General features: G+C 46.0%; 1 protein-coding gene across 2 annotated transcripts in view; it reads left to right on the forward strand.

The window, feature by feature from the left end:
* Nucleotides 1-23,191, forward strand: part of NOTCH3 (notch receptor 3) — a 152,617-nt gene that overhangs the window by 121,522 nt on the left and 7,904 nt on the right. For both annotated transcript variants that reach the window (XM_068274581.1, XM_068274582.1), the window contains exons 14-30: nucleotides 2,492-2,640; nucleotides 2,794-2,907; nucleotides 4,828-4,947; nucleotides 5,483-5,635; nucleotides 5,740-5,968; nucleotides 7,975-8,176; nucleotides 9,289-9,442; nucleotides 9,531-9,715; nucleotides 10,216-10,348; nucleotides 12,302-12,553; nucleotides 14,385-14,497; nucleotides 14,575-15,107; nucleotides 16,267-16,596; nucleotides 18,032-18,192; nucleotides 18,286-18,490; nucleotides 18,571-18,655; nucleotides 20,624-20,786. In XM_068274581.1, coding sequence (XP_068130682.1) covers nucleotides 2,492-2,640; nucleotides 2,794-2,907; nucleotides 4,828-4,947; nucleotides 5,483-5,635; nucleotides 5,740-5,968; nucleotides 7,975-8,176; nucleotides 9,289-9,442; nucleotides 9,531-9,715; nucleotides 10,216-10,348; nucleotides 12,302-12,553; nucleotides 14,385-14,497; nucleotides 14,575-15,107; nucleotides 16,267-16,596; nucleotides 18,032-18,192; nucleotides 18,286-18,490; nucleotides 18,571-18,655; nucleotides 20,624-20,786 — 3,281 coding nt within the window. The remainder of the gene's footprint in view (nucleotides 1-2,491; nucleotides 2,641-2,793; nucleotides 2,908-4,827; nucleotides 4,948-5,482; nucleotides 5,636-5,739; nucleotides 5,969-7,974; nucleotides 8,177-9,288; nucleotides 9,443-9,530; nucleotides 9,716-10,215; nucleotides 10,349-12,301; nucleotides 12,554-14,384; nucleotides 14,498-14,574; nucleotides 15,108-16,266; nucleotides 16,597-18,031; nucleotides 18,193-18,285; nucleotides 18,491-18,570; nucleotides 18,656-20,623; nucleotides 20,787-23,191) is intronic.

The raw sequence follows: 23,191 nt of genomic DNA on the forward strand, positions 1-23,191 counted from the left end.
CAATGGATCCGTTCACATCTATCTGCTTGTACACGGGTCCGTTTTCCGTTCCGCTCAACAGACAAAAAAATGCTGCAGGACCTAATTTCCCGGACTGTTTTGCCCAGCGGACCGGAAACGGAAGGTTTTGCAGCTGCATAAGAACAAATAGAAAACTGACATTTTACAGCACACTGGCTGTAAAAACTAATAGTTTTTACCTGATCATGATGGCTGGATCCGTATGGCCGGTTCCGTGAAAAACACACATGTGAACTGAGCCTTACACGGTATAAACCTCTACTGCTACTAATATTAATAGTGCTATTTATATACTGTATTGATGTGACATGTAGGGGTGTCATTTTCCCTATACAAAGGGGTTTTACAGTCATAATGTCTGAAGTCTGAAGAGAAAATATGATAAAATGTTCTATTTTGTCAGATAATGATCATCATAAATAACTTGTATATACAGTAATAGCAGCTCTTAGTCCACAAAAATGAAACCAGTCTAAAAACAAATTATTAGTGCTGCTACAATAAACGCAGAATTGTCTACCTGCACATCACTATTTGCTGTATTCACAGTTGGATTACCTAAGGGCCTGATCAATGTTCTTTGTTCCTGTCTTCACCTTCTACAAGTACTCTTACCAAGGACTAGTTTGATTTCTATTTAACAGCGACTCTACAGCAATATCCTAAGTTTAGTTGAAATGCATCCCTGTTGTATGTAAAAAACAGACACGAATGCTTAAAAGTTAGAATTTCCCAACATTACCTGTTTGTTAAGATTTGCTGGAACCCCGTATGAGCTGGGTTCTGGTGCATAGCGCTGCTTTGTAGAGGCCTTTTTCAGCAAGGAGGCAGGGCTACACGCTGGGACTCGGCTGATATGGGGTTCTAGTGAATCATTTTATAGAGACAACAAGCTGGGGCATTCATGTTTGTAATGACAGGCGAGATGACTGAAATGGGTAGAGTGTCCGTTTCTTGGCCATGAGCTTTTTGTTCCCAAAGGCAGATGCCATCTTAATATAGCTTTAAAATTTCTAAGCTTTGGCAGTGATGAAATGCCTTTTATGTTACATACTTTCAATTCAACAATATTGTTGTATGCAAATTAGAGGAGTCTAAAGCCTCATCTACACGGGTAGATGAGGCTGCGATCCGGCGGCTTGATTAGCCGCCGGATCGCCTCTTCCACGTCCCCGCACGTGCCCGCCGCGTCCCCACTCGCCACGCGTGCGCCGGATTCGATTCCCCGCTCGTCCCCGCCGGCGCCGCTTATCTTCCACTCGATTCCCTGCCATTGACCCTCGCGGGGAACGAGCAGGGAATCTGCGGTGGGGAGATCCGTCCTGTCGGATCTTATCCAGCGGCTCGGTTGATAAGCCACATCGCCGCCACATCGCCGCCGCATCTACGCGTGTAGATGCGGCTCTATGCTGGGTTTACACCATACAATTTTCTGTTAGATTTACCTGCCAGATAGATGAAGTTCAACATGTTGGAAATGTATCTTACGATCTATCTGCCGAGCAATTAGGCATTGTTCTACTCAGCAGGAGATAAACAGAAGACAAAGCACCAGAGATAATGACAATTATCTACAGAAAATAATCTAATTATGCATTCAACACAAGAATCTAACAGAAAATTTTATGGTGTAACCCCAACATAAGTCAGTAGAATCATAAACTGAGGAGCTGGATTATTTTTGCACCAATTCCAAGTACATGTAGCCAAGTACATTTAGTATTGTCTCTAAACGTCCCTTGTGGGGACTTACAATCTAATTCCTACCATAGTCCTATGTCCATCATAGTCTAACAATGAGTTGTTGCTCATATTGACTCACAAATGACTCACCTCTATTGTTCTTCTAGTGTAGTTCCTACAACGAGGTTCCTCTTGCTCATCATACTCCCTCCCCTCTCCTTAGAACAGAACAGACTGCTGAGTAGTGTCTGTACAAAGATCATTCTGAGAATATTTCCAGGATGGTCTTTCTGGGCAATGGGTATTGAAAGTGTTTGTAAGTAGCTTAAAGCAAACGTGAACTGAAAATGTAAAGTCAAAATAAACATACATACATACATCATACTTACCTCCCGTGTAGTCTGGTCATCAATCTCCTTCTCTCCTGCGTCCTCTCCTGCATCCTGCATGTGATCAACGGAGTTCTTCATCCTTCATTTTGAAAATGGCCATTAGCTCATAGTAGCTTCCTGGTCAGCACACTGTTAAACTGTAATATCGGCGACTTGAGTCATAGGGAAAAATGGACATTACCTTGCACATTAGTTGTCCTTTCAGTTATAACTGACAGCAACTGATATTGCGATTCTGACAAAATCTTGTCAAAATTGGAAGGATTTGTTGTTAGAAATTGGTGAGGTAAGTATGTAATATTAATTTGCAGGTACATCATGTGTTTATTTTAAATAATTTTACTTGGTTTAGGTTCACGTTAACGCCAAACTAATGGTGGACATCCTTGTTGCAGGTACGCTTGTGAGTGTCACCAGGGCTGGGCCGGTAGACTGTGTGACAGACGGAGCAGCGATCTTTGTACTGCTAGCACATGTCAGAATGGTGGATCGTGCTATGACCGCCCTGGAGGACCTGTCTGCCATTGTCGGGAGGGATTCAGAGGTAAAGTCCCTGCATGGGCCTTATTAAGTATAAGTTATATGAAGATGCGTGTGTCTGAAGGAGGGAGGGGCGGTGAGGAATCAAGCTGACTGGTGCATATTTACCTCACACTCTTCCTGCTTGGTGTGTAACACATGATTTCTTTTCATACAGGCAATTTGTGTCAGACCAATATTAATGAGTGCGCCCCAGCACCTTGCTTGAATGGAGGAACATGTGTGGATGGGATTGCAGGATACAGCTGCCTGTGTACACTGCCATATACAGGTAATCACCAAGAATAGTGTGTAGTTTGGACTGAGGAGGCCACCATAGGAGATCTTCAGCTGCATTTAGCATGCTGGTCAGGCTTTAGAATAAGAAACCTTGATAAATGTAATATAAGGCTGCTACACACAAAAGGATCTCAAGGTATCTGATCAGTCAGGAAAAGCAATAAGACCATACACTTGTGTACATTGGCTTTTCCTATCAATTGTTTGTTTCAGAAAAGCTTCTTTAGATTCCAGTACAGCTTCCTGAAGTCCACTGTAGCTACCGGTATGTCGCAGTGCTGCTTTGTATTCATTTTTCAAGGCTGCTCTGGCAGGAACTACTTCTAGCAATGTCTACTATAAATTCAGAACAAGGTTTTTTTTTTTTTCAATCAACCACTGACCAGTTTGCTTGTTGTGTCTCTAACTACATCTCCATGAATAAACTGCTTTTTTTTATACCAACCCTAGAGGATGTTGGCCTGCATCCCCATTCTCGTGAGAACTTGCCTCATTTCCTGTCCAGACAGGAAGTGGGGAAGAAACGTCTAGGGTTATAGACAGATACACATTTATCATTATTATCATCATCATTATTATTATTATTATTATAATGTTGGTAGAGTGAATAAAGATGAAAATCCCTGACAAGTTAGTATTGTTCCCCTTCATTTCCTGCCCACTGGACTACAGATGTTCATATTAAAGCCAGAAAGTGTTGTGGATATTCCAGGTAGAGGAGATTAGGTGGGAGGAGTCTGACTGCTCTTCCAGTGGGGATGCAGATGCAGTAATACCTCAAGATTTCTTTCCATTTACACATTATTTTAAAGTGTACCTCATAAAAATTACATACAGTACTTACCTAAGAAGAGGGAAGCCTCTGGATCTACCACAGACTTCCCATGACCTCCTGTCACCCACGGTTGCCATGTGCAGACCCCCGGGACACATCCAACAAGAGCTTTTCGGATATGTTATCGTTGCTATGCTTCTTAAAGGGACCCTGAGCAGGTGATAAAAAACAAATTTACACTTACCTGGGGCTTCCTCCAGCCAACCTTAGCCCGTGAGCTCCCCCGGCGTCGTCCTGGCTCCTTCCCTGGTCCCAGCTCTGGTTAAAGGACGACTTCGGCCTGAAGTCATCAATTCTTCTTCCCGCTTCAGTGTATAGCGCCATTAGGCCAGCTGGTGTGAGTTCTGCGCATGCGCGGTTCAATCTTAGAGAACTGCGCATGAGCAGGACTCTCAGGCCCGCGTGATTACGCTTACCCGGCCAGCGTAATGGCGCTATACACGGAAGCGAGAAGAAGTCCTGGCGATGGCCGAAGTCGTCCTGTAACCGGAGCTGGGACTAGGGAAGGAGTCAGGAGGACGCCAGGGGACCTCTCGGCCTACAGTGGGCAGGAGGAAGCCCCAGGTAAGTGTAAATTTGGTTTTTATCACCTGCTCAGGGTCCCTTTAATGTACGAGCACAGCCGTTCCATGACTGCGCAAGTGCGACCTTGCCTGCGCAATAAGCCAAAGCAGCTTGTACACAAGATGCTCCATATTATTGTGCAGGTGCTGTATGGCCGTGCTCGTGCAAGAAGAGGTGCACAGTCACCATTTAAGTAGAGCTGGTGTCCAGAAGGACGTGGAAAGCCTCTGGAGGATCTGGAGACCTCTCTCTTCCTACGTGCGCATTTGTGTTTTTTTGTTTCCTGCTTCCTCGTGTCTTTAAAAAAAATAAAAATGTCTGGGGTAAGGCTTTAGCTCATCCTTGAGTTTCTGAATGTAAGGGGGTACATTTATAGTTTACGATAGGGTTGTGAGGAATGGTTAGACTCTCATGGGCTGTGTTGGCAAGTAAAATGATGCTTTCTTCTGCTTGCAGTGCATTCTCTATACATTATCAAAGTTGTACATTTCAGCATAACTTTTCTGTTTAAAGGTGAGACATGTGAAAACGTACTGGCCCCCTGCAGTCCAGAGCCTTGTCATAACCGTGGAATCTGCACCCCGACCCAAGATTACGAGAGCTACACGTGCAAATGTCCTCCTGGCTGGGATGGTAACTGTCAAAAACTGAAATCTTATTTAGATATGTTTTCTGTGCTCATTAAGCTACATACTCGCGATGCAGGAAGATGGATCCAGCGACGTCTCCCTGATGACGAGCACTCCCCCGATTCATCTTCCAGCCGGTGGGCATGCTCGACGTCACACGTCGGGCCCGAACGAGATTTCAAGCGATTGAGGTACTTTGTGCGGGAGTCGTCAGGGATCTTAAAGACCCGATCCGCAGTGCCTGTTATTGCCACGTAACGCTTAGCGACGTTCGCGTAATTGTGTGCATTTACCCATGTCACAAGATCGTGGAAAAGACCATTCCTTGCTTAAAAAATTGCAGGTCGTCGGGAATATCGACGGAAAAATCGCAAGGTGAGTATGGACCTTAACACTTCAAGAGCAGCAAAGATGTCATGTTCTAGATCAGGCGTGTTGTGTTTTTTTTTCTTCATACTCTGTTCATGTCACAGAGATACTGAAAGATCAGCAGGTGTTATAGAGGATTCTGGGTAATCTAGCCTCTTTTGCTGCTGCAGGTGAATCATGTGACATTGATGTGAACGAGTGTAACAGGAGCCCTTGCCAGAACGGTGGACAATGCAGCAACCTTCCAGGAGGATACAATTGTGCCTGTAAACCAGGATACACAGGTCACAACTGTGAGACGGATATTAATGACTGTTTGCCAAGTGAGTCACACAATGAACATGACTGTGAAAATACACAAAAGCTGTTGACGATGTGACCAGTCTATAACCCTTCTTTTCCTTCGGATTATTTCTCCCCCATATAGATCCCTGCCTGAATGGCGGCTCCTGTAAAGATGGCGTGAACTCCTTCTCCTGCACCTGCCTGCCCGGCTTCACTGGGCCGAGATGTGTCAATGAAATTAATGAATGCATGAGCAACCCATGTCGCAATGGCGCCACCTGCTTAGATTTCGTGAACAGCTACGTGTGCGTTTGTGCCCCGGGGTACACTGGGCCCATCTGTGAGACAAACATACAGGACTGTACAGAAAGGTAGGCTTGCTGAAGACACAAAGCTCAACTGAAACTCCGATTTTAGTTATGGGCGATTATTAGTGGACAGAAACTTTCTGAAGTTTGCAGTTCTAAAATCTCAAGTATGGGTCGACCTACTTTGTAAAACCCCCACTCTGCTTATATCATACTTTAGAACGTAACTGATTGGCTGCCATAAATTCAGCAGCTATTATATTCCTAGGGCGTAGGAACGTCTGGACCAGGTTAGGTTTCACTGAGACGAAACGGTCTGGACCCTCACTTCCTAAGGGGGCTTTTAGGACCATTGTAGTCCCTTACACACTCCAATGAGTTCTGGGTCACCATGAGCTTGCTGGTTAGTCTGTACCTTCCTCAGATAGGACCACCCTATGCAGCTACAGAACGTAGGTTAATGCTGTGGTGGTGTTGATCCGGTGATTTTATCTGATTACCATCTGGAGTCTGGAAGGGTTTTGTTTTTTCACTTTTAGGGCTAGTTGATCCAAGCCTTTTAAGGGATTTTTTCACCTTCCTCTGGATCAGCTGATACATGTGAGGGTGCGGGCTAATGTCGTACCTTATTTCTAGTTTTACTTGATGGACATATGTATTTTTTTCAACCCAACTGACCATTGCACGTTCACGGTTAGCAGTCTTTGCTGTCTTTTTTTATACAATGTAGAAGTGTTAGCTGGAAACTAGCCTTATAATGATATACCGTATTGCTGTGAGGAGACATCCTAAAAAAGATTAGAGCAATCGCATTCAAACCAATCACTATCGCATTCAGAGTTTTTGTAGAAAATGAGGTTTGAATGTAATTTTGCCTCTTCTCGGTTGTCTGAGACTATTGTCCTATGTCCATCATAGTGTAAACATGGGGGAAAGATATGAACTTTATGCAGTTAAGGTGGCCATACATCTAGCGGCTTGGCAGCCGATCGACCAGCCGATTCCGTAATTACTATTATTGAATCGGATGAAAATCTGTGCCGCCAAGTGCATGCCCGATCGATGATGCAACCATTTTTGGACTGCAAGATGTGAGCGAGCGAAATCTGGACGAGTGATGAAACCCTTGGCGTTGTTCACCCAGTGTATAAATACATGTGTGCATCGTCTTCCAAATCCGCTGCTCTTCCATTAGCGGTAGACAGGCCGCCAGCGTGTATACAGCTAATGGAAGAGTGGCGGATTCGGAAGACGGTGGGCACCGTGACACAGGACAGGTGATGTATAAATGCACACATGTACATGTACACTTATACATTAAGGAAGTGGCGGACTCTGGCCGATAACCGAGAGATTTTATTCTGAAATTGATTGGGAATCGGTCTGCGGTGTATGGGCAGCCGACAGATCTCACTCTAATCAGATTTGATCAGAGAGAGATTTGTCTCTTGGTTGAATTTGCCCGTCATTGCTAGATGTATGGCTACCTTTTAGTACACTGGTTGAGCCTCAGACTCTAGCGATACGTGGTAGCTTGTGTGTACATAAGCGTGGATGAGGGTTGAGTAGCTTGTGTGTACATAAGTGTGGATGAGGGTTGAGTAGCTTGTGTGTACATAAGCGTGGATGAGGGTTGAGTAGCTTGTGTGTACATAAGCGTGGATGAGGGTTGAGTAGCTTGTGTGTACATAAGCGTGGATGAGGGTTGAGTAGCTTGTGTGTACATAAGCGTGGATGAGGGTTGAGTAGCTTGTGTGTACATAAGCGTGGATGAGGGTTGAGTAGCTTGTGTGTACATAAGCGTGGATGAGGGTTGAGTAGCTTGTGTGTACATAAGCGTGGATGAGGGTTGAGTAGCTTGTGTGTACATAAGCGTGGATGAGGGTTGAGTAGCTTGTGTGTACATAAGCGTGGATGAGGGTTGAGTAGCTTGTGTGTACATAAGCGTGGATGAGGGTTGAGTAGCTTGTGTGTACATAAGCGTGTTTATCTAGTTGTATATTGGTGCTGTGTTGTGGCTGCCATGCCTGCCATCACTGTACTCAGCACACTCCTATCTTCCCTCACAGCTCCTGTTTTAATGGTGGCACCTGCGTGGATGGCGTGGACTCCTACAGCTGCTTCTGTGGCTCCGGCTTTACAGGCTCTCACTGTCAGCATGACGTGGACGAGTGTGCTTCCCGCCCCTGCCAGAATGGGGCAGTGTGTGTGGACAAAGTGGAGTCCTATCGCTGTCTTTGCCCAAGTGGATACATTGGACCTCAATGCCAGGTGAGAGATGCTGCACTCATTTTTTTTTTTCCCCATTTGTAGCAGTGTTAATGCTCACATTTAAAGGATATCCGATGTAAAAAAAAAACCAAATCTGCAGTGGGTAGCGGAGTAAGAGCTAATACTTACATCTCCTTCCGTTCCACTCAGTCTGCCGCCCTTCTCCTGTAATCCTTCCCAGTCTTCCTCATTTTAGATAGCAACATGAGGCCCCCAGTGTTATGTAACCCCCCTCCCCAGTATTGATTGCCGAATGTTATATGTACAAACCCCCCCCCCCCAGTTTAGATGGCCAGAGGTGCCCTCAGCTAGTCAGCCGAATCACCGATCTGTGGGACTGGCCGCTTTCTCTTTATTTTATTCTAGCAGAGCAGCGCACAGTGTTAGCAGGTGGCACTGTCATTACAGCATCAGCTGTGCTGATACATACTGTACTTCATGTACAGCTCCCAATGTGTGTTAGGGCCCTACAGAGGAAGAAGCAGCACAGCTGATGCTGTAATGAGAGAACAGCGCCACCTGCTGAGACTGTGCTGCGCATTACTCTGCTAGAAGAAAATAGAGAGAGGCCAGGCCCATGGACCAGCGCGGACTGGGGGTTAGGGACCCCTGCTGAACATTGCTGGAAGATTTAGCTTGTTTCTCTTTTTAGGTCAGCTCTAGACAACTCTACTCTTACTTACACCGTTCCCCTTTGCAGGCATGGTGTCTTCCACACTCCTGGCACATTAAGAGTTATATCCTGAACTACATTTGCAACAATATCATCCAGTGTCTAAAAGCTTGATAAATGACCTGTTGAGGTCCGAAACAGACTAATGTCGTTTGCATTGAACATCAATTTTAACTATATTTGGAATAATACAGCACATTTGTCTGCCTTGAAAATGGGAGCATGGAACTTTTTTTTGTTGTATTTAAATAAAGTTTGAGTGCTTTGAACAAACTTTTCTTCTGGTTCCTTCTGTCTGGGTATCCCCCCCCCCCCCCCCCCCCCCCCAATAAATTTTTTCGATTAGTCTCCTTGCTGCTGCACAGGCACAATGCTCTGGAGAAACCTAGGTAACTTTTGTATTTTTTTGTGTTCTCTCTCAACTGCCTTTTTATTTCAGACGTTGCTGGACCTCTGCCGCCGGTCCCCCTGCCAGAATGGAGGACGTTGTACTCAGGTCGGCCCATCCATCCGCTGTGAGTGTCTGTCCGGATGGACGGGAACTTACTGTGACATCCCTCGTGTTTCTTGTGAGGTGGCAGCAAGCAGGAAAGGTGCGTCAGTGCAATACAAGCCGTATCTCATGTTCTGACCAGGTATTGGGACTCTGCTCTTCACTTACTCCTTGTTTTGTGCCGTTAGGTGTTCGCTTGGATCAGCTCTGCAATGCAGGCGGCAACTGTATGAACGCCGGCAACTCTCACAAGTGTTTCTGCAGAGGGGGCTACACTGGAAGCTATTGTGAGACCCCCATCAACCAGTGTGAACCTGATCCCTGCCTCAACGGAGGTTCTTGCCACAGCTACCTCGGTGGCCGTGTCTGTGAGGTGGGTATGACTGAAGACCGTGGGCATGGCGCACATGAAAAAAGGGCACCCAGAAAAGCTGATAGTAGAATATCGGTAAATTTACCAATATTCTACTCTTACAGTGCAAATGATGATAGTAAAATATCGGTAATCGATACCGATATCTTACCACAGCTAAACACAACCCTATTCTCACCCTAAACCCTCCCTCTACCAATGCTTAACCTTAACCAACCCACCCCGGGGCCAAGCTTTACTGCCACCAATCCACCGTAGCACCCCCCCAATTTTCAGGCTCCGCCTTAGGCGCCATAGTAATAATAGCAATGGGGGGAAATTGGCGTCCTCGACACCCGTATTTTACATTTCGGACGGCCACAGCGGACAATATTTATTTTTCCTCCATTGACGTCACTTATGTGGCATCGCCTAAATTTCCTGCTGTCATGGGGATGTGCTTATAACTGGTGTAATGATGGATCGGTCGTTTAATATCCTCTCTGCCACTGTTTCCTTAGTGCCCCACTGGATTCGAAGGAGCAAACTGTGAAATAAACGTAGACGAGTGCCACTCTCACCCATGTCAGAATGGAGGCTCTTGCATAGACCTGATTGGGCGTTACATCTGCTCCTGCCCGCCGGGCACCCTAGGTAAGAATGCACTATTTATTAACCCAACAGCCATTTAAAGGACACCCGAGTTGAAAATAAACTAATGAAATAAAAAATTGTATCTATCTTCCTTCTCCTAAAAATAACTTTTTAAGATATTCCACTGTTTTATTTTATATTTAAATCTACTTTTCAAGTTTTTACTGTTTTTGCTCAATGACACATTCATTGAAGTATGCCAGAGCTAAAATCTGTGAACTGTTGACCCTTTTTATCTCTTTCCTGCTCTCAGAAGCCATTTTCTGCTAGGAAAGTGTTTTATAGTTATAATTTCTTACAGTGAGGGCCACACTGTAGTCTGACTCATTCTTGACCCAGACAGCAACTGCCACTTACATACCTGATGTTTAACTCTTTTAGGCAGAGAAAGAAAGACGGAACACAGCATAGTTATTTGTGTGCTAGGCACTGTACATACCCATGTCTATCTCATCATGTCACATGTCACCTCGGGTATCCTTTAACAGTCCAATCAGGGGCTATGAAAATAATAATAAAAATCTATCTAGAGCCCATGAAGTTTGTGCTGAACTAATCAATGATTCCGATATGCTCTTTAACCTCCCTGGCGGTCTCTTAAAACCGCCAGGAGGCAGCGCAGCAAATGAAAATATTTTTTTTTTTTAAATGTAGCTAGCCTAGCGCTAGCTACATGATAGCCGTTGTGCAGCGGCATCCCCCTTCCCCTTCCGATCGCCTCCAGCGATCAGAGCAAACAGGAAATCCCGTTCAGAACGGGATTTCATGTTTGGCTTCCCCCGTCGCCTTGGAGATGATCGGGATGATGTCATCCACGTCATGGCGCACGGGGGAGTCCCGACCCACCCCTTAGCGCTGCCTGGCGCTGATAGGCCAGGCTGTGCAAGGGGGGTGGGGGGGGGCTGATTATGCAAATCGACCCACCAGGGCCTGAGAAACTCTCCTCGGCAGCTTAGCCCGGAGGTTAAGAGAGATTGCCCTCCTTTAGTTTGCCTTATTACACATCAAACTGCACATTGCGGAGTGGCCTTTTATTGTGTCCAATCTAAAGGTACATACCCACATCCTGATTTTCCGCTCGATTTTTCGTTCGGACGACAAGTTGGACGCGAGTACGCGCAGTCGAGCGACTGATAACAGCCGGTTTGCCCGATCAAACAACTGTCAGGTCCGTGCGTGTGTACAAAGGACTTCTAGTCGTTTGTGCAACGAAAGGTCCGTACACACGCTGGACTGCAGGCAACGACGGGTCGTCACCGGTTTTCAGCAGACAGTGAACAGTCTGTCGGCGGACTGATACGGCTGTTTCTGAGCGATCCGCCAGGCAGATCGCTCAGAAACAGCCGTATCAGTCTGCAGACAGACTGTACACACGCCGGACTGTCGCTGGAACGCCCACCCAGCGGGAGGTGACGACGGACCCGTCGTTGCCTGCAGTCCGGCGTGTGTACGGACCTTAGACGTTCAAAATACAGTGGGTTGATCAGTCGTTTAATCTAGTCCATTGTTCTATCCAGTCGATTGTCCATTATCAAGTTGGTTAAACAATATGTAAATTAGGATATCAGCCGCTTTGTTCGTCAGTGTGTACAAGACGTCTGAAAGACTTGTTTGCACTTCAAGTCGTTAAAATGACCAGTTTAAACGACAATCAGGCTTAAGTTAGATGTGAGTACACACTTGTGCAATATTCATGCTGTCTAATCAGTACCTTGATACGTCACACCCGTGAGGTGGGATGGACTACCTTGGCAAAGGAAAAGTGCTCACTAACACAAATTTAGACAGATTTGTGAACAATATTTGAGTAATGGCTCTTTTGTGTATGTAGAAGGATTCAGATCTTTGTGTTCAGCTCATGCAAAATTGTTTATATTTTTGCTTAGTGTATGTAACAGTTGAGATGTTTTTGCTCTCTTCCTCCTTTCTCATCCCTGCGTTTCCGTTATGCAGGAGTACTGTGTGAGATTAACGAGGATGACTGCTCCACACTTACTGCTTCCGGACAACCGAAGTGTTTAAACAACGGAACGTGCGTGGATAAGGTTGGGGGCTACCGCTGCAACTGCCCTCCCGGCTACACTGGTGAGAGGTGCGAGGGTGACATCAATGAGTGCCTGTCTGGACCTTGTGTGCAGCACAATACCCGCGACTGTATACAGATGGCCAATGACTATCAGTGCATATGCAAGAACGGCTACACCGGTGAGTCCAGGGGTGACTGGGAGGGAGCGGAGGGGTGCAGACTGCAGTGAAAGTTTAGAGAGGAGTCCAGTACAAGAATTTCAGACGTCTGGGAAACCTTTCTGATCATTATATGCATTTATTTAAGTTGGATTAAGCTCCCTAAACTAAAATGTAAGTACCTACTCTTAGGTTTATAAATGAACATTTGAGAGCTTTTCTTATGTAAAAATGTTTACTTTAAAGCGGAACTGTAGATACATTTTAAACACACTGTTTCACTTACCTGGGGCTTCTGGAGTCCTCTCCCGCGCCCATCCTCCACGAGTCTCTGTTTTCCCGCCGCCAGCTACTTTCTGTGTCGCCGCCGGTCACTGCGCCTGCCTCTCTGGCCATGACTATCTTTTCTTCGCGTTCCACTCTGCAGTAGCGCTATTGCAGCGGGGATCGTGAAGAAAAGATGCACGTGGCAGGGCTGTGCTGGCCTTGACTTACAAGTTGAGGAATGGAGCGGCGGCGGGAGAGCGGAGGCCTGTGGAGGACTGGCTTGGGACAGGACGGCTGCTGGGGGCTTGCAGAAGCCCCAGGTAAGTGAAACAGTATGTTTAAAATGTTTCTACTGTTCCACTTTAAATACAGAGAGCAGTACAAGTTTGTACTGCTCTGCTAATCGGCAAATGCAATAATTGCCGGCCAGGAGATGCTCTCTGTCTGGTCTCTTTCAACATGCTCCCTCTCCTTCAATGCCAAATAAAGGCACCATGGCAACAGCGACAAATCACTTCAGCAGAGAAGGAGGGTTGGCAGAGAGCATCTCCTGGCTGGTAATGATTACATTTGCCAGTTAGCAGAGCAGTAAAAATTTATACTGTTCTCTGCATTGAAAATAAATGTTTTTACACATGGGATGCTTTCAAATTATCTTTTATGTACCCAAGAGGAGGTTTTTAGATTTGAGTTTAGGGAGTTAAATTCCACTTTAAGAAATGACTAGGAACTTGCAATAATGGTGTGTAGTGTAAGCATTGTTCATTTTACAGGTAGCTTGTTAAGAATAGCAATATGGATATTTTAAATCATGCTTGCAGCCAGTAAACTATCAAGATAACTGACCGGCATCCTTGTTCCAAGAAAGCAATTTAAAAGCTGAACTATTAAAGGACACCTGAACTAAAAGGGATATGGAGACTGTCATATTTATTACATTTCAAGCAATACCAGTTGCATGGCTGTCCTGACGATCCTCTAATTCTTTTAGCCATAGACCCTGGACAAACATGCAGATTAAAAGTTTTGGATTGAATTCCGACTAAATCTCGTCAGACCTCAGTTGCAAGCTGCATGCTTATTTCCGGTGTGTGATCCAGATACTTCTGCAGCCAAAGAGATCAGCATGATAGCCAGGGAACTGATATGGTTTAAAAGGAAATAAACATGGCAGCAACCAATGCTCTCTCAGTTCAGGTGTCCTTTAAGTCAGTAAGTCCGATGTATTCTTCACAGGAAAAACAAGTTACAGTTAGGTAAAAGCCTTTACAATCTGCTTTCTCTATCATAGTAGACAAGATAAGACACAAAACATTTATATTGCGCTTTTCTCCTGGCGGACTCAAAGCGCCAGAGCTGCAGCCACTAGGATGCGCTCTATAAGCAGTAGCTGTTTCAGGGAGTCTTTCCCAAGGTCTCCTACTGAATAGGTGTCGGGAAGAGCCGAGATACGAACCCTGGTCTCCTGTTTCAGAGGCAAAGCCCTTAACCAGTACACTATTCTGCTAGCGGAGCAGCCTTTTTGCAGGGCTATGTGATAATCTGTAAGTGAGCATTACTTTATTTTTTGGTTTGGTTATTTCAGGTCGACGCTGCCAAAGTGTGGTCAACACATGTGAATCCAGACCTTGTCAAAATGGCGGCGTCTGTCGCGTGACAGTAAACACCCCTCTTGGTTACACCTGCCGCTGCACTGCCGTAAGTACTTATGCCTTTAAAATTGCGCAAAGTCCTTGTTCATTTCCCATCTTGTAAGACTTTATATTGTCTTGTAGGGTTTTGCCGGACCTTCCTGTGAACGGCCCCTTAATTCCTGCCGAGACTTTATTTGCCCCTCCGGCTCCACCTGTATGCTCTCGTCACTCGGCCCACGTTGCGCTTGCCCCCCTGGAGGCGTCTGTCGCACTGTGAACGACACTATGTATCCCCCATCACCTTGTTACAACTCGCCATGTCATAACAAAGGTCGCTGTATGACCTCTGACAAATTCCCATACTACATGTGCGACTGCCTGCCTGGCTTTACCGGGCTACGATGTGACGTGGCCCCCACACAAGCCCCAGAGTGTGGCCCACCGCAATGCCTCAACAAGATTGGAAATGGGGAATGTGACCGTGAATGTTCCACAAAAGAATGCAACTGGGATGGCGGAGATTGTACCCTAAACGTGAGCGACCCGTGGAAGCGCTGTCCCCTGCAATGGTGCCGTGGTCTGTTCAACAACTCGATCTGTGACCCAGAATGTGCTACGGCTGACTGCCTCTACGACAACTTCGACTGCAGGGAGAGATCGGAAGACGGCTGCAAGTAAGTAATTGGAGCGCCTGTGATAACACTAGTGGGGAGGTCTCAGGCTTTGTTACCATCTGCCGCCAGACCAGCTCCACTGTGGTCTGGCTGAAGCCAGAGTTAGATGCCTTTCAACCATAGGCTATATGGGTAATGCATCTGCCTTGCCAGGATTATTGTGGGCGGCACAGAAGTGCGGTCCGCTTCCGTTGCAGCGTGACAAGTGTGAACGGCTCCTGTTTATAAAACGGGATCCGTTCACTGTCGGTTTTGTGGTGCAGTAAGACAAGTGGGAAAACAGCATCAGGCATAGTATTGGTGCAAAAGGGTGTGGAGCTGAAAAGAGGAGGTTGATATCAGAGGAATGGATTCATGGAAAGATGAAGGGTGCATGATAAAATAAGGGAACAGTGGCAAAGGATCTGCCAGGGCTCCAGAGTTGGAGTAATTTTTTGGGTACCTGGAGTTGGAGGTTTCATAAACGTTGGAGTCGGATGATTTTTGTACCAAATCCACAGCCCTAGTAAGTATTAAACTAAGGAGTCGGAGCCATTTTGGGTACCTGGAGTCGATGGTTTCATAAACGTTGGAGTCGGATGATTTTTGTACCGACTCCACAGCCCTGGGACAAGGATAAGTGGTGTGCAACGTCATTCAAACGATATAACCCAGCAAAAAGAAAATGCAGAAAAAAAGTCAATATGCCACACCAAAAATGTATATTGGTTGGCGGTGCGGTACAATGCAAAAACCACTGGGAAGCCGGGAATCCCAGTGACGTACTTCCTGTGCAGAAGGGGTTACGTCACTGGGCGAGAGGAGGGGGGGGGGGGGTTGTGAGGGGGCGGCGCTATGCATATGACCCAGTCACCCCCTTCCCGATAGAATCATATGACCCCTTTTTTGTCATTGCAATGAGGGGGGCAGCGCATCCTACGCTATTCTCAAGTGCAAAACTGGCCTAGTGTCTCATCCTAGATACTTTCATCAAAATCCAAATCACGAGTTTGGATAGGCTTTACACTGTATCCATTTTCAGGTACAGTTTACAGGCAACTAGGCACAATATGGAAAAAGTATGGACTGAGGATGACGCTTAGCAGCAGATGCCTCCTGCAGATGATTGTAGGAACGGATAATGCAACAAGTCCTAATCTCTGCTTTTGTTTCGCTGCAGCCCATTCTATGAACAGTACTGCCGGGACCACTACGGAGACGGCCTCTGCGACCGAGGATGCAACACGGAAGAGTGTGGCTGGGATGGCCTGGACTGTGCCGGTCAGGATAAAGAGCAGCTGGCCGATGGAGTTCTGGTCATCGTGGTTCTGCTACCTCCTGAGCAGCTTCTGAAGGAGAGTAAATCCTTCCTACAGAGGCTCAGCGCCATCCTGCGCACCTCCCTCCGCTTCCGGGTGGACAAGAACGGGCAGTACATGATAAAACCATACAGGAGAAGTCAAGCGGCAGAACAGAGGGCAAAGAGAGAGCTGGACAGTGACATCATCGGGTGGGTATACAAATAGGGGAAGTGAGGCATTGAAACCCGTAAGAATAAAAAAAAAAAAAGTGCCTACCAGACTTTTCTTCACTTGATCTTATTATCACTATGTTCTAACCGCCTAAACATTGCATCACTAATGTATGCTGCCATTTAACTGTGCTGGCCAGAGCCGTAGAATGTATTGTCTCCATGTCCTTGGGTGGCCATCTTGCTCTATGCAGATTTTTAAAATGTTAAAGGGAAGGGGTGAGAGGGATATGGAAGGCTACCCAGCCACGGATCCACCTGGCAGATTGCTTCGGCCAACTGACGACCAAGAGCATTGTTCTCTTCACTTTGCGTGACGTCCCTCCCACTCTACACCGAGCACAGGAACAGAACACGTTGTTAGCCTGCAGGCTAGCGACATACCTGACGTGCCTTGTACGTGTTTACAAGGCTTAAGTTAATTCCTCTATGGCTGATGACGGGCTGAATTGCTTGAATCACAGCCACCTGTGATCCACTTTGCAATGACTGAGGGAACACACACAAGTGGCTGATAAGGCGGAGAAGTGACTTGTTTTTCAGCTGTTACTCTTAACTTACCAGATAACCATTACTATAGAAAAGAATCACATTAAAGTAAACCAAGCACCATTTTTAGCACCCAGGGCATCGCAGTAGCGCATTTAAAAATGCATGCCAACAATATAGCTCTTTATTTAAAAAAAACAACAACTCAATTTTACCTTTTATTTTACATTTAATGGTTTAGCAGAGGTCTTTATTACCCACCTTCCAAGACCTGCCTGACTTCAGAAATTTCAGGCAGCTAAAGATAATTATTTTATTGCACACATTACTAGAAAACAAACAAGCTTTCATCAGCAGGGAGAGATAGGACGCTGTTCTTCAAAGAGTTTAGAGAAGTCACAGATGCTATCTTCACACCTTCCCTGTGGATCACAAATAGGCAGCTAAATGGGAAGGGGGGGGGGGGGCATGGCAGCTCCTATAGCTATTAGAAACAAAGGGGGAAAAAGTGGTACTTGGAGGAAAAACGTTTTTGCCATCTATTTAGAAAGAGGTCCTTCACAGTGAGAGGAATATCTTACCTCAGGAAGTAGTTATGGCAAACTCTATATCTGCATTTAAAGAGGGCTTGGATGCTTTGCTCCTATTTAAGGGCATCCATGGCTATAATTATTAGGTAATTCCCAGGAGAGTTGATCCAGGGATTTATCTGACTGCCATCTGGAGTCGAGAAGGAATTTTTCCCTTCTAAGGCTAATTGGCCCAGGCCTTGTAAGGTTTTTCAACTTCCCCTGGATCAACTGGGATGTTTGCAGGTTCAGGATGGTGTTTTTTTAAAAAAAAAATTCTGGTTGGACTATATGGACAAATGTCTTTTTTTCAACCAAACTAACTATGTATGATTAACTGATTTTTCTCTTGGCAGGTCTGAGGTGTCTTTGGAAATAGACAATCGTTTGTGTAAAAAGCAGCTTGACAAAGAGTCGTCGGAGTGTTTCCCCGATACGGAGAGCGCTGCGGATTACCTGGCTGCTCTGGAAGCTGTAGAGAGGCTGCATTTTCCTTACCCACTGAAGTCTGTGCGCAGTACGTTCCCTTGTTTGTATTCACCGTAAGAGAAGGCAAAGTTTGTTGTGAATGTGAGTAAAACAACGTGATATTTTCTGTGCTTCTCTCTAGGTGACAAGATTGTACCTCCCACTGAGATTCACCTGCTCCCTCTAGTGGGTGTAGCTTTGTTGCTGGTGTTGGTGGTGGCAGTGTTGGGGGTCCTGGTATCTCGCAGGAAGCGAGCCCATAGCACTCTATGGTTCCCTGAAGGATTCATACTGAAGAAGGAGAGAGACAGGCGGGAGCCAGTGGGCCAGGATGCACTCGGTCTTAAGTAAGAAGGCAGTTGTCTCACCACTGTGTGTCCATTTCCCTTTAGCTGTAACCATGCTCATGCTGTCCCTCTCTCTCCAGGAACATCGCTAAAGCTGAGCGTCTCATGGAAGATCCATCTGAAGACTGGACCGAGACAGACTGTCCCGAGACTAAGAGACTGAAGGTAAATACTGGAGAATGCATTCAAGTGCCACTGTTATTATATGACCATGATAAATCCAGGGGAACCTATAGTACTAGTACTGTGTTCCTCCAGGGCGCTTAGGTTGTGTTTAAAGGATACCCGAAGTAACGTGACATGAGATAGACATGAGTATGTACAGTGCCTAGCACACAAATAACTATGCTGTGTTCCTTTTTTTTCTTTCTCTGCCTGAAAGAGTTAAATATCAGGTATATAAGTGGCTGACTCAGTCCTGACTTAGAGAGGAAGTGACTACAGTGTGACCCTCACTGATAAGAAATTCCTTTTTACCTCTTTCTTACTCTCAGAAGCCATTTTCTGCTAGGAAAGTGTTTTATAGTTGGGATTTCTTATCAGTGAGGGTCACACTGTAGTCACTTCCTGTCTGAGTCAGGACTGAGTCAACCACTTACATACCTGATATTTAACTCTTTCCGGCAGAGAAATTAAAAAAGGAACACAGCATAGTTATTTGTGTGCTAGGCACTGTACATACCCATGTCTATCTCATCATGTCACATGTCACTTCGGGTATCCTTTAAAACACAGCTGAACTAAAAAGCCGCTTTGTTGGTTAGTGTAAATTATAAATACACCAGAGTCCCCAGTTTCCGGCACCGGCGGGTATCGCCTGATGCTGGATACATGTGCTTGCTGGTTGCTTGAGCAACCTTAAATACAGAGTCGCCAGCGATGTCCTGTAGCTCCTGGCGGCTTTCCAGCATACTCTGTGTAAGGCTCCCAGGGTGTCACCTGATCCGAGTTGGGTCACGTGACATGCTGGGAGCTGTGCATGGCCGCTAGGAGCTACAGGATGTCACTGGAGCATTTTAAGGCTGCCAACACTTCCCCTCCCCCCAAAAAGTCCCCGTTATCTCCTGGGTAGTTGAGGCTTTCGGTTTCCCGAGTTCTGGATAACTGGGACTTTGCTGTATTACCTTAGGAACTGAACTGCTTGTGGGGCCTCCGAGGAAGTGGTTTACATCACAAAATGCTTCAGAGTTTTTGAGTTGTTGTCTTTTATCGCATGTATAACTACACAATGTGGAATTTCTTCAATAATACGTTCACATATGTTCACTTAGATAAGGTAGGATGCTAAATGTACAGCAGTATGAATAACACAAAATTGTCAAAATGGTGAAAGACCAAATGCTATCCCCACCTCAACTTTACTTAAAGTGGATACAGCTCACACCATAGTGCTAAACGATGCACAGTTGAGATATGAATGGCTTGATCTTTGGCAACTTTTTATTCATAAGCCAATCACTTTATGCATGCATTATATTTTTTTTGTGTGTGTGTGTGTGAAGATTTAGTAATTTATTCACAGAAGAAAATATCTTTTGACTTGGGAGATATTTGTTTAACAGATACAGACCCCTAATTGACTACATTGCCACACTGTTGGAATAGCGGGCTGTTGCAGTGTTTAGATCAGAGGTGCCCACGCTTTTTCGGCTTGTGAGCTACTTTTTAAAATTAGCAAGTCAAAATAATCTACCTATGTACGATTTTATGAGCATAATTGTATATACAGAATGGGAAATGTAGTGCGGTCTGAATCTACCAAGTCCTTTGTGATCTACCGGTAGATCGTGATCTAACCAATGGGCACCCCTTGTTTAGATAATCTTGCTGCACTCTGTAACCTTGAGATGGACATGTACGAGCAGGTCCATGCTTTTCCATAGTAATGCACAGGGTCCATTCTGCATGCCTTGTGGTCCACTGTTGTCCACTGTGGGAAATGGCCCATTGGCCTGGTCTCACCTGGTCCCTCAAGGAGGTTTTGACTCCTGTCAGTGCTCCACTGCAAACTCTAGTTTGCCCCAAACTGGTTCACAGCAGAGTGCAGCTGGGGGGAAATGCTTTCTATTTTATACAAACAGAAGAGTGTGTTCTGAGCACTGCATAAAGCCATTTTTCCTTCATGCTTTCCAGACAGAGGACCTTTCACCCTGCCGCCAGGATCCTGTTGACCCCCGGCCTTGGACTCAGCACCACTTAGCTGCTGCAGACATTAGACTTCCCCCAGCTACGGCACTCACACCACCCCAGGGTGACTATGAGACTGACGGCATGGACATCAATGCCAGAGGCCCAGGTAAGGAAGCAACAGGGGGACACTTTTTTTCTTTTAATTTTAACAAGTAACAGCCAAAACTAGAATTCTTACACAGTGGTGTAGCAATAAGTGATGCAGAGGTTGTGACTGTACTGGGGCCTTTCAACCAGAGAGTCCCACCAAAGGCTCTCCTTCAACCACTGTTAGCTCATCTTTGGTGCTATGTTGGTAATGATCAACCTATATGACCTTTAGTTAGTGCAAATCCTTAACAAACTCTTTCCTCCCCTGCTTACACCTCCCTGTCACTGCGTCTGACCCTGGCAGGTTTTGGTGCTCCATATGAATTATGTATGGAGTGCCAAATTTCCATCTATAGGCAATAACAATGATGCCTATGGGGAGGCTCAAAGTCTCGCTCTGCCTTGCATGAAAACAGGGGCGTTGCTAGCCCCAAAGATCAGTGGCACATGCCCCGGATCTATTCTGGGGTGCCCGGATGTTCCCCAGGCAGTCAGCTGTGGTGTCTCAATTGCGGGCATGCTGGGAGCTGTGGTGCAACAATTGGGGGTATGCTGGGTGCTGAGGTGCTTCTATGTGGGCATATTGGGTGCTGTGGTGCCATGCTGGGTGCTGTGATGCCTTTATAGGGGCGTGCTGGGAATTGTGGTGCCTGAATGGGACGCCTGTGGGAGAGGGACCACTAGACAGTCAGGGAATGCTATGGGGGAACTGCCAGATAACCTGACAGCAGGCCAGCCCATCCAGCAGAAATCCAGACCAGGCAGCACAGAAGCCAGGTAACTCTGCCTAGTTATGTTTAAGTGACACTGCCTATTTATGTGATACGCTGCACTTTTGTTTTAATGGAGAGGGGGCTTCATCCAACATTTTGCTGAGCAGGCCTACTTAGACCGCTGTTAAGAAGGAGAAAAGTTTATTCTCCAAGTATGGCAGGGCCGTACCTGGAATTGCTTTCGATACACATGGCTTAGGCAAGTGTGCTCAACATTAGCAGATAAACAGTAGGACATGAAACATTTACAGCACATTCACAGACATTGACAACAGCACATTACCATCACTGCAATAGTGTATGCTACTGTGCAGGAGAGAGGAGCAACACCTGGGGCAAGCATGTAGAGTAGGCAGCTAGGAGCTGTACAGTCTAGGAGGTGAAGGGCAGTGGGGGCTGGCATTTAACACAAGAACTGCCTGAGGGAAGAAGGAGTTCCTACGTCTGGTGGTTTTTGATTCATGTAGTTCATGTAGATTTGGCTCCACCCATGACCACACCCACATTCTGATGCATGGCCACACCCATTTTCTGTCTGGAGTGCCCAAAAACCCGGATATCTTGGGATTCTAGCAATGCCCCTGCATGAAAATGTGTGCAGCTTGGACCTGGGCAGACATGCACTTCCTTGGGGATTTCATTGTCCCGGTACCAAGATGCCCACTCTGCATGCAGCCACAGTGCCTGGCTACTCCTTGGATACCCTTACCAGCTTTGGGATGACTGGCACACAGTAATACTTACTAACTTTTTTTTTATGGTGTATTTAAAAAAAAAATAAGATGACAACATTTATATTGCGCTTTTCTCCTAATGGACTCAAAGCAGCTGCAGTCACTAGGGCACACTCAGTGGGCAGAGGCAGTGTTTGGGAGTCTTGCCCAAGGACTCCTCACTCAATAGGTGCTGGCTTGCTGAACAGGAAGAGCTGAGATTTGACCCACGTCTCCTGTGTCAGAGGCAGAGCCCTTAACCAGGATCCTATCCATTACACTATAGTATGTTTCCTTGTATTATCCTACAGTGAGCATTTAAAGTAAACCTGAGGCGCATATAAAGAAAGATTTGTTACTTACCCGGGGCTTCCTCCAGCCCCATAAGCACCGCTGAGTCCCTTGCGGTCCTGCCGTTCAGCAGCAATCAGCCCTTGTAACTGGCTCAGCCGCTCCAATCAGGCTCTTCTGCGTAGGGCCGTACATGCACAGAAGACCCGGACTGACGTGGCTGAGCTAGCTTACCAGGTCCGATAGCTGGAGGAAGGCGAGGGACTCAACTGTGCTTATAGGGCTGGAGGAAGCCCCGGGTAAGTATCAAATCTTTCTTTATTGGCATCTTTGGGACACTATAAGGAAATCTTTGCTTAAACCTTCATCAGTGTTCTGATTTTGCAGAATGTTTACAAAAAAAAAGCTTTATTGCATGAAAAAAGTCATCCAAGATACCATCAGGGTTAAAAATTAAAATTTGTAGCCGTAGTTATGTTTTTTGTATATATTTTCTTTGGTGTCTTGATTCCTAACATCCAGTGGGTAAAACTGCAGTTAGGCAGTTGTTTGTGAAGTTATTATGTGCAGTTTGGCCTCCCTGCATTAGAGTTTTATATTGTTGCTGGGGTCTTGGGCCACTAATGCATTCAGACGTTTGGACG

Source organism: Hyperolius riggenbachi, chromosome 3 (assembly GCF_040937935.1).
Source record: "Hyperolius riggenbachi isolate aHypRig1 chromosome 3, aHypRig1.pri, whole genome shotgun sequence".
NCBI classification, from domain to species: domain Eukaryota; kingdom Metazoa; phylum Chordata; class Amphibia; order Anura; family Hyperoliidae; genus Hyperolius; species Hyperolius riggenbachi.